The 12,500-nt window shown below is 36.4% G+C and overlaps 1 protein-coding gene across 1 annotated transcript in view; it reads right to left on the reverse strand.

The window, feature by feature from the left end:
• The window catches only part of LOC119598040, a gene marked incomplete in the record, with an annotated part of 61,791 nt that extends 50,219 nt beyond the window's left edge, over positions 1-11,572 (reverse strand). The window contains 1 exon segment of the mRNA XM_037947681.1: positions 9,196-11,572. Coding sequence (XP_037803609.1) covers positions 9,196-11,246 — 2,051 coding nt within the window.
• Positions 11,573-12,500: the final 928 nt, after the last annotated feature.

A 12,500-nucleotide genomic window follows, 5' to 3' on the forward strand; every position in this document is an offset into this window, starting at 1 on the left:
TCCCTCTTTCGGAAGTCGGGTCATGTCTTTTCCCTAATCTGTTTTCAATCAATATATCGTCACTTCCGAACACTCTACCTGCCTTTCCTTTTGCCTCAAAGTCTTACATCATCACTTTCCCTTTAACGGTGTTCTCTTCCCCTTTCACTTCACTCATTCGTGCTGCTACTTTCATTTCCTTTCTTTCCCTCACCCTTTGTCACCTCGAGCAACCATTATCTGTTATTCGTGTCAACATTCACCATTAAAGAGAGGAACATTGGATGCCAACTTTGAGGGGAAAAAATAGAAATAGATGAGAAAAATGTTTAACGCTGTTTCCCTTTTTAACATGAACACGCGAGCAGAAGTTGCATTTTCCACGGCTTTAAAGGAAACTATATATGAAAAATTATTGCAAAATAAATATGTTACGTCTCTGTGTAATATTTTATTACTGATAATAACACAATCAAACATCAAAAGTCATTTTTAAATATTTAAACTCATCTTTAAAGCTGAACTTATGTTTCTCTTAAAGAAATGTCATCACATTACTCAACTGTCTTTCTATTGTACGATCACCATTACCATTATTAGTTATAGTGTTTTGTGATCTTTCTTCTTATTATTTTTTTCTCAAATCACACATGTCCATACACATAGAATTATCCCAAGGGTGTTTTTTAAAGCAATATCCCCAAAGATGTGTAGATCTACGAGCATAAAACTTTTACAATTTCTTGATATTGGTCATATGTGTATATTATGTAGCAAAACCTGATGTGTAATTCAATGAGAATTCGTCACCACGTTCCTTTGCGACACAAGGTAACTGTTGCCCAGAGTATAGAATAACGTGTTCGTACGACTCTGTTGAATTATATAAAGCTAGTACAGCACGCTATGCCGGGATGAGCTGTTATCAGAGTTCAAGGTGTATGTTTTTTTTTTTTTTTTTTTTTTTTCTTACATGATGTAAACTGAAACATGATGTAAAAAGAACAAAAACAAAAACTGGAGAACACATTTTTTTTTTTAGAAAGATGTAATGTTGCGCATTTATTATACAAACACAAACACAGCAACGTGTACACAAAGATGATAAGGAAAACAGCCACGATTTGGTCTCATTTCTTGCTGTGGCTGTTTTCCTTTTCACCACTGCGTGTTTATCCAAATACTTTTCAACATCGGTGGAGACACGCTAACGTAAGACTCCCATTTACAAAGCCACCATAATGGAATAAAACCCTACAAACTGCCAGAGTCGCGCCAGACACGCATATATAACGTAGAGTAATGTTACTCTAAGCATGGTACACAAGCCAGTTTCCGGAAAAGAAGAAAACGGGATTTATATAAAAAGAGATTGATAACTTGTCTACATATAAAAAATGGATAAAAAATAAAGACAAAAAATATAACAGTTTTATGTTTACGATTATTAAACCAGTACGAATTACTGTTCATACGGCTGTTCAATATCGCAGTTAATAAACAAATAATAATTTGCCATAGATATGCTATTGGCCCCTCCCCCGTAAATAAAAATTCTAGTGGCCACATCAGATCTAGTTTGAGCCATACTGCTATAAATTATTTATATTTCTGTACCTCGTCGATGCGTTCTTAAATTTCAACCGAGATAATAGCGTAGCCAGACTAGTAATAGAAGTAAATCAGGAAAAGATTAGACGTACATATTTTTTATGACTTTTATCTCTGATGAACACGAAGCCATCTTGTTATTGATCGAGAACCTTTACTGTCCAAGTAGAAATATGTATGATTACTAAGTATTAATAAATCTCATTACGAATTGCTAATTTATAGCAAGTGTCTGGAACACTGACCTCAGTAAACCATGTATGATCATTATTCTTGCCATAAGGAATGAGATTAAACAATATATTCACCTAGAACAGACAAAAGACGGCATTGGAGTACGAAAGTGCTTAAGCTAAAGTGAGAAAAGATTCTTTTGTTAGCGAGAGTTGGTGACGTCACTGCGGTCCCACCAATCGAAGTCCTGTCGTTACGGAATTCACGAGCAAGAGCCTCTGATAGACCGAGAAAACGTATTTCTATATTTTAAATTAATCAAATATAAGTCATTATGATATAAGAAAAAAAATACGCATCTGACGTATCGATTTTTTAAAAGGAAATCCTCTGATGACCTGTATAGTTATAACGGTCTAGCAGTTCCATCAGTAAAGGACGTTAATTTTACTTTTATTGTCCTCACTAACAGCAACGCCTATGCAATATTCTACTGTGTCATTGTCCCTGCTACCATTTTGATTGTTATCATGAATTTTCGTGTTGCTAATTAACAATTGTTACTATTAACGTGACCGAAATGTTATCAGCTGTCATCAAGCTAGTATTCCCACGTCATGTTATTTGTCTATAAGTTAGTTAGTGTCATGTTATTTGTCATCAAGCTAGATTATGTTCCTGCGTCATGTTATTTTTCAGTGGAAGTTAGAGGAGCTTCAGCATTATCCCCGTTACATTATTCAGTGTTAAGATCATGTCAGCATTTATCACTGTTGATCCATATTTTGTACATTCTTTTACGCAGCGGGGGAAATTATGGAAAAGGGAACGTTCGCAGACAAATGGATCCTAAATTTCGTCGCAAGCTTTGTCAGACCCGATCGCAAATAATCAGCCATGGACAAGCTGTCCGACGACTATCCCCGGATTTAAAGAGATTCGCAGATTGGTGAGGACAAGGGAAGAACACGATAGATTACGAGCTCGGTCGTGGTCATACGAAGAAATTATCGTGTGATAAAATGTCGTTGGGGCCGGAACTGAAATTTGCTTATTTGGGGTAACATGTTTTCCCCGCGGAGCTACGCCCTGTTAATGAATCGTTGCGAGGTTATTGGGAGAGCGAACAGCGCTGTTCCCCGCCCGAAAATGTTTCACTGCTAATCAAGAGCGAAGGAGTTATGGGTCGGCCTTATGGAAGGTTGCAGATGAGCCAAGCGGAGAGGCTGAAGTGACAAGCTGTAATGGCTTCTCCGGCGCTCTCTCGCTCGCTCGCTCTCTCTCTCTCTCTCTCTCTCTCTCTCTCTCTCTCTCTCTCTCTCTCTCTCTCTCTCTCTCTCTCTCTCTCTCTCTCTCTCTCTCTCTCTCTCTCTCTCTCTCTCTCTCTCTCTCTCTCTCTCTCTCTCTCTCTCTCTCTCTCTCTCTCTCACTCTCTCTCTCTTTCGCGGGAGCTGCGATACTGGATGCACTCGAGTCGTGAACAATTTTTTTTCTTTCATTTCCACTTGTTATCATTAACATTATTGTTGTTTTCTTTATCTTCATTATCATCCTTTTTATCATTATTATCATTATCATCATCATTATCATTAACACAATAATAATAATGCTAATGCTAATGCTAATGCTAATGATAATGATAATAATAATAATAATAATAATAATAATAATAATAATAATAATAATAATAATAATGATAATGATAATAATGATGATGATGATGATGATGATGATGATGATAATGATAATGGTGATGATGATAATAATAATCATAATTATCATTAATATTATTATCATTATTATCTTTGCTATTTTCAATATTTCAATATTATTATTATTATTATTATTATTATTATTATTATCATTATCATTATCATTATCATTATCATTATTATTATCATTATTATTATCATTATTATTATTATTATTACTATTACCAGTTTTATTATTTCTATTGTTGTTGTTGCTGCTATTATCATTATCATTGTTGTTATTATCATCATCACTATAATCATCATGATCATGATCATTATGATCATCATCATCACGATCATCATGATTATTGTTATCGTCATCACCAACATCATCATCATCATCCTCATCATTCCCATTTGATTTTTATCATTATAATTATTATCATTATTGGTATAGATTATATTGTTATTGTTTTCACCACTTTTATCTTTATCAATGTTATCATTATTAGTAGGAGTATTAATACTTTTATTATCATTATCGTTATCATAATGATAAATATTATCATTGTTAATATTATCAATAATGTTATCATCATTACTATTATTTTCATTGTTATAATAATAATAATTTTAAATTTCATTAACATTATAATTTTCATCATTATCATTATTACATTTTTTTTATGATGAGCAGTCTCATTCTCATTCTCATTCTCGATGTATCTATCCTTATTAATGGTATTATCATTATTATTATCAACAGTAAACGATTGATGATAATAACTATAAAAATGATGATAATAATTATGATAATAATAATAATAATAATAATAATAATAATAATAATAATAATAATAATAATAATAATAAATAATAATAATAATAATAATAATAATAATAATAATAATAATAATAATAATAATAGTAATAATAATAATAATAACAATAATAATAATAATAATAATGATTATGGTAATAGTGATAATATCATCAGTACTATTACTACAACTACTACTGCTACTACTAATGATAATAATAATAGTTATAATAATGGCGATAATGATAATAACAATGATGATGATGATGATAATAAAAGTAATAATAATAATAATAATAATAATAATAATGATAATAATAATAATAATAATAATAGTAATAATAAAATAATTGTAACAATAACATAATAATAAAAATGTTAGTATTATGATTATGATAACTATCCTTATCATCATAAGTATTATCTTCGTTGCCATTAGCATTTTCTTAATCAAAGGTAATGGTAGTATCGGTTGTGGTAACAGAAGTAGTAAAAATACTCTTAGTTATAATATCAACCCTAAGTGCCATTAATAGCAAGAGAAGCAATACTTTTTTTTAATATTATGATGTTCATATTTACTTCAATCACTTTGTTGCTGTTTTGCTGCAGTGAAGAGAATTAAGGAGTAATGATTATAACAATGAAAATAATAATAGTAATGAAGATAGCAACATCAATAGTGACAACAGCAGAATAATGATATGAAAACAATGATGTTGATAATGGTAATGAGAGCAATGAAAATATTAACAGTAACATTTCAACAATAACATGAAAGCATCAACAACAATAAAGATAGTGGTCTCAATACTATTAGCATTGATTATGATGATGATTATGATGATACTAACGGTGATAATGTAATTGTTGTTGCTGATGGTGATGATGATATTCTGATGGAGGTGGTGATGATTTCTTGATGAATATGATGATTATATTTTTTATGTTATCAATATCATAACGCTGATTATGGCAGTCCTTTACAGATAAAAAGTATTAAAAACATAATACCAATAACACTTTTTAAAAACAAAATATGATCATCCCTAAATAAATTAGTAATAAAATGATAATCTAGATTATCTACTTCTACGTATTTTGATATTACTCCCAACTCCCTTCCCCAATCTCCCTTTCAAATTAAAACACTACATGACATCGGAAGTAGAGACTGTCCTTTCTCGAATAGAATATATAATTAAAATACAATTCCGCGCTCGCCACAACTTTCAATAAAAAAGAACATGAAAGTTGATGTGTCCGAATCGATGTAGAGAAGACTCGACTTCTCCTATTCCTGCGTCCCATTCCTTCTGCTTCGGTGTTAATCTCTGCATTATAAATACGAACGCGGCGACCATATCCTTTTTTCTTCCTGTCAAATGAACTCTTGCATGGTCGTAGCCGGTCGTAGCGCGTAGCAGATGCATAGCGTGGTGACTAATGGCAAAGGCAACATTTGTGTGAAGCTGGAAATGTAGCATAGTGCTCTTCTAAGTATTTTTACGTGGCAAATAAAGCACACCTTTTGAACTGAATTCGATTGCATGTCGTAACGAAAATAAACATCAGCAACATGGCTTAACGACATGTATGTTTTGCTGGGAATACATTTGAAAATTCTGAAGTGTTTTTTCGTGATGGTGCAACCCAAGCGACACCAACTAGCAAGCGTGCAGGGTATGGAAATATAAGCATATGCTCGTTTCCCCTTCCAGCGCTTCCAACGCGACGTCATTAAACTTTGTAGTTAAGTCTGAGAGAACTATAAAACGAGCGGCTTCTAGATTTAGTGTCCCTCGAATTTTAAATGAAACGCGGCGAGTTCTAAATACAAAAAACGTGACTAGGCAGATGTGTCGGACTGTTTGAGTTTCCCGGCTTTTCTCAATTAAACATTTGCATTAGATTTACACATTGCCGAGTCTCGAATATAACTGAAGAATAGCCGTCCTTCTAATGGGAGAAAGAACATAAACGATAAAATATGACTTGTACAAAGGACTGTTACATTCTCATGTGTTATTACCCGGTAATATTCTCACGTACGGATAAGTTATTGAAAGTGAATATAAGTTACTACGTCTACGCCGATGGTAGTAGAAAAAAAAGAAAAGAAATAAGAGAGAAATAAAAACACATACACATGGATATATACGCTTTACTAATATATGTATAATATATTCTCCTTGGATTTTTTTTCTTTTTCCCGGACAGACTTTTGAATGCCCAGACACATTCTACGTCGATTATTGTTGCATCATGTATTCACACCACGATATAACTTTCCCACTGGATAGTTGATGGGCAGTATAAGGGGTGCGTGCCCATGTTCCCCAGTTAATAGCATAGCATAGGATAACATGGCATGGCATAGCATGGTAATGCATATTCCAGTTAACATAACATAGTCTAGTATAGTATAGCATAATATAACATAACATAGCATACCATAACATAACACAACATAATACAACATAACGTAACATAACATAACATGGCATAGCATAACATAACAAAATAAGAAAGTAAAGCACAACACTGCCTAACCAGACCTTAACTAAACTCAGCAACTTACGGATTTGGGAACTTACTAATAAGGGAACTTGTTACGGACAGAGGAGCATAATGGAGATGGGTTCTTACGGACAGGGAACAAACGGACTGGATAACTTGCAGACAGAGGAACATACGGACAGAAGAACTCGTAGACAGGAGACCATAAAGACTAGTCTACAAAAAAGACAGGGGAACTTATGGACAAGCGAAACTACAGCCTGGGAAACTAACGAACAGGGGGAACATACGAAATGCGGAACTTAAAGAATGCGAAAATTACGGACTGGGAGAATTACGTACAAAGGAGCATACAAACTGGGGAACATATAGACAAGGGGGATACCTGGTACATTCCACTTCCTGCTATTTCGCGCAAGATCCCAAATGCTGTGTCTAAATATTTCATTTTTTTACATACCGCGGAATGTCAGAATAATCCACGTTCCATGTAGCAGATCAGTGTAAATTTAGAGAATCTGTTACGTTAAAGGTGAACGCTGAACAATCACTGCGGAGAAGCAAAGTACCGACATATACGAAATGGCAACAAAATATAGAGAAAAACAGATCTAGCAGCGAAAACAAAGTAGTTTGCGAAATTATTAATATTTCCAAGAAATGTTTACAGAAATTGACCCACAGCCAGATTTCTTAGAATATATAATCAGTTAATAATGATTGGTAAAAAAAAAAAAAAAAAAAAAAATCGTAAATAATATAGACCAGGAATACATCTATAATGAAAATGATTTTTTTTTTCTCTCTCTCAACAAGGTTTCCGTGAGTCGCGTGGAGGTTATGCAACATCGATACGGAATGTTCGTTTTTATGGGGAGAAAAATCATTGTCATGTCCATCCATGCATGCAACAGCACGGGTCCCGCGGGCAACGTAAGGCACTATAGCTGCAGGCATTCCAAGCTCGGATCATATTCGCAAATATATTTTCATGATTTTTAATTGCTTGCGTTTTTGTTTATTTTGTTGTTATAATGATTGGAAGGATGGTAGCTAGTGTTGGTGATGATGGCGGGGATGGTGGTGATGGTGATGGTGATGGTGATGATGACGATAGCGATGACAAAGGCAATGACAATGACTTTGATAATGACAATGACAATGATGAAGATGAAGATGAGGATGATGAAGATGAAGATGAAGATGAGATGAAGATGAGATGATGAAGATGAAGATGAAGATGAAGATGAAGATGAAGATGAAGATGAAATAATGATGAAGATGAACATGAAGATGAAGATGAACATGAACATGGATATGATAATGACAATGAGAATCAAAATAACACAATAATAACGATAATACTACCGATAGTAATGATAAAACACGATTTTACTACCGACAACATAAACGATTGGCGGTGACAAGAATGTGCAACTTGACATCATAATGAAGAGCGAAGGGAAGTCTGACGTCTGACGTATAAATCAAAGTGGAATGAACTGGAATGGTTCCCCGAATATCGACTTTCATCATTAACTTTTTCATGTATGGAATTAATCGCGGTTAAAAAAGTAATAACATGCGTTTTTGCGGTTTCGTCCACATTGATTTGTTTCAGTTTATCAATTGGATTTATTTTAGCCATGTATATCAGACACTAGTTTTGTAGTATAAATAAATATATCTATCTATCTATTATATATATATATATATATATATATATATATATATATATATATATATATTATATACATATATATAAATACATATACATATATATATATATATATATATATATATATATATATATATATATATATATATATATATATATATATTATATATATATATATATATATATATATATATATATATATATATATATATATATATATATATATACACACAGAAAGAGAGAGAAAGAAGGAGAGAGAGGGAGAGAGAGAGAGAGAGAGAGAGAGAGAGAGAGAGAGAGAGAGAGAGTGAGAGAGAGAGAGAGAGAGAGAGTAGAGAGCGAGGAGAGAGAGAGAGAAAGAGAGAGAGAGGGGGGGGAGGGGGGAGTAGAAAGAAAGAGAGAGATCATGAGATAGATAGATAGATAGAGGGAGAGAGAGAGAGAAAGAGATCCTAAGACAGCCAAAGACAGATAGACAGTTCAATTGTTATTTCGAATATGTAAGGCCAATAAAAACCAACGTAACATATGGTACAAAAGAAAAACGAAAATGAATAAACAGAAATAAAAACAAAATGTCATTATTAATAAGTTTCCTGAAAGGTGTGAGTTTCCTACCATTTAATCAGCACGGTTAAGCGTTTTGCCATTCATTAGCGCCGGGAATGATCCCTTTGATAAATTACATACATTTAAACCTAATGCAGGACTTACCTTTCCGCTTCGCACGGTTTCTACTCCTGGCGTGGCGTTGCTGTGGTGATTTGCCATAAGCCTTTTCCCCTCTTCCTACCAGCCTGGCAACGTGAGGGGTATGTGCTTTCGACATTTTTCCTGCCTCCTTCTTGGCGTGATCTGTCCCTCGGCTGTCGACCATTTTATTAACTTGCTGTCTGATCCGTTTCACAGGTAAATGGGCGTGTTGGTTGGGTAGCTTTGTGTGGTAGTTCTTGAATATTTGAGGGAAGTTCTTGATGAATATGTTATAGTACTTGTTGGGGGGAAACGTGTGGTAACTCCTGGTCTGGTTTCTCGTGACTTTTTTCCGTATGATCGACAGCCTCTCCCGACCGTGTCTTACTAAAGGGACCTCTATTCCTCTCGGGCTGTGAACACCCTGGCGTGGCCTCCTGTTAATGCTGTCCTCATACGGGTAATGTTTGTCTTCCCCTGTTTGCTCTCTCTGTTGCTTGTTCGTTTGTTCGTCCTCCTCGCGTACCCCGAAGTTCATCACTTCTCTCTTCATCCTCAAAGGAAATTTTAAAACTTCGGGAAACCCATCACTTGTTTCGGTAATGTCATCTGAGTTTCTTTCGAAGGGCTGCATCGTCGGTAAGTTATTACCTGAAGCTAATTTTTCGCTAGCCATCTCCGCTCTCGATTGAGGATAAATTTTGTCAACACGTTTTTGACTGGGCTTACTCGTATCAGTCGCGAGTGACTGTTTTATCCTCAGAGATGATGTGGCTTGTACATCAACATCAGGCTTGTAAATTAGAGAATTCTGATGGTTAATTTTATCACTAGTTGTATCAGCAATCGTATCTGACAAGTGTGGAGAGGGCGTAGTATTGTGTTGTTTTCCTTCTTTTAATGATTTCAAAGACTGATGTCGTAATTCTGGGTTTACAAGCATCTTCTCGCGGCTCTCTTTATGGCTCTTGCGACTGCTCTCCGTTTTCCTTCCTTTTTCGGAAGAAGATTTTCCATCTATACTGTCTCCGGTCTGAGAACCTTGGTAAATATATTTTGATATAAAAGAAAGATTTTGGCGAACCTCATTCTCATGCGCAAGATCTAGGGAGCGGCCCAGCAACATGTTGACTTCGGCCACACTTTGGTCGTATATACTACCATCCCCTTGAAACTTTTCGCGCATGATACTGGCTAAAGTTTCATTCTCAGACAAATTTTCTTCAGGGAAGTTATCAGCTTCTGCCGCGTCTGGGAACGTGACATCTTCTGGAAATTGGATATTTTCTTCAGCTGAGTTAGGAGGCTGTTGGTTGAAGGAGCCCGACTTGAACTTTGAAGAGGACGACGTAAGATTTTCACAGCTGAAAGACTGATTGTGCAATCTCTGGCCATTCCTCAGGCTCCCTTTCCACCAAGCCAGATTAGAGCCAGACGGAGTTACGGCCTCCTTCTCTCCGCTCCGCCCTTGACTCTCGTGGCTCCCCCCGACGCCACTCTGATATAGACCTCGCTCGGGCAGCAAAGGACGCGCTAGGGGAGACTGGCCCAGCTGGGGAGATCTCCAAGTCGCGTGTTCTAATCCTTGCTGGAGGGGGCGTGGCGTATTATTCTCGAGGGCGGGTGTTCCGCGGGTGCTCGATATCGAAGGGTAGATCGACCAGGGCGTTTTATGTCGGAAGTGCTCCGCGGTTTTGTGAAGGATTTGTGACCCTCCAGATTGAAGGATCCGAGAAGACCCCACCTGCTCGACGCTGTCATTGTTACTACTTGATATGTTACCAAACACTACTCTGGGAGCACTAACTGTGCCGTTTGCACTGCCCATGCGTACCCGCCTTTGTTCACTGCCGCGACCTTGAACTGGGATGAGTCTATACCTCTCCGTGTCCTGCTGGCCCATGATCTTGGCGTGCCGCGCGTGCTGCTCCTCCTCAGCGCCAGATGGTTGAGCATTTCTCGGGAACGTCCCCCCCTTTTCCCCTCCCGCAGGCGATATTCCTGCGTCTGCGGAGGAAGCGAGGATGCAAAGGAGGACAAGAAGGTGCGGCGGCATTAGGGCACGCCTGCTCGGCATTCAGATCGCGCCCACTTTGCAGGCACAAAGGAGCCTACTCAGCAGGCAAGGAGATCTCCACGGAGGAGGTAGATCTTGGTTCAGCCTCCGCAAGCACCGCACATTTAAGCGACCTTCTAATGCTGCTCATGTGCCCCTCTGAAGTTGAAGAGGAAATATCGAATCCGTCCAGTTCTTGTTAACATTGAGGAATCCAACGTTCCGCCCTTTTGCTTTCTTTACAGGGTTGTGATTTTATATTATTTTCTATCTTATTTGGTAACCCTTATTATTTCATCCACAATTATATTTTTTTATTACGAACACTAGAGTTTTCTGATGGAAGTCTTACATATTTATATTTACTGCACTACCTTATTTACTATAAAAATATATCATCTAATAAGAAGCACAACAATATATACAAATTCGAGATTACACTGTAAGTCTTCAAAATCACTTTCTCATTATTTTCGCTCAGTGACACGTGTCACCATTTTTTCTTTTTTGCACTGCACACGTAAAAAAAAAATTCTTGTTTGAATCTATTTAGTTTTGCCAGGTCATAATCAATATACCGATACACACACAACACACCTTCCTCATAAACATGAAGCCATACTTGACCGTATCCCGTACACATACTACGCAATACACTACATCAAGGCAAAATACAGAAGGCATCCCACTGTACTCCCCTTCACAAACAGAGGAGAGAAACGGTTTCCAAGAAACTCCTTTCTGCCTTGCCACTTCACACCCTCTAGAGGCTTAACCCACTCCACTTTCTCTTGAATATATTGGTCACTTCGGATATTCACGGTATCATATTCTACGGGTGCTTGCTACTTTGTACATGTGGTGTCCATGTTGCAAATAGGTATAGTGTGTTTGCGTGTTTAAGACAATACAAAGACGGTAAGAATACGTATTTAAGCAACGGTAACGGAATAAATAGGGAAATCGTCTTTCAGGTCATATTTATGGTTCCGCAAATCCATTTCTTCATTTTTCTTTGTTGCCATTAATTATGGCGCTCCCCCTCTTCTTCATACATATTTCATCCTCATATTTTCATTGGAGTTCATTTGTTTATTGGTCTTGAACTCGGTCATTCCTTGCTTATGTTCTTTTTTACAGGTATTTTATGCTTCTGTACTATTTTATATGAATACCTTGAAGAACGAGAGAGAGAGAGAGAGAGAGAGAGAGAGAGAGAGAGAGAGAGAGAGAAGAGAGAGAGAGAGAGAGAGAGAGAGAGAAGGAAGAGAGAGA

The sequence above is a fragment of the Penaeus monodon genome, chromosome 40 (assembly GCF_015228065.2).
Source record: "Penaeus monodon isolate SGIC_2016 chromosome 40, NSTDA_Pmon_1, whole genome shotgun sequence".
Lineage (NCBI taxonomy): Eukaryota > Metazoa > Arthropoda > Malacostraca > Decapoda > Penaeidae > Penaeus > Penaeus monodon.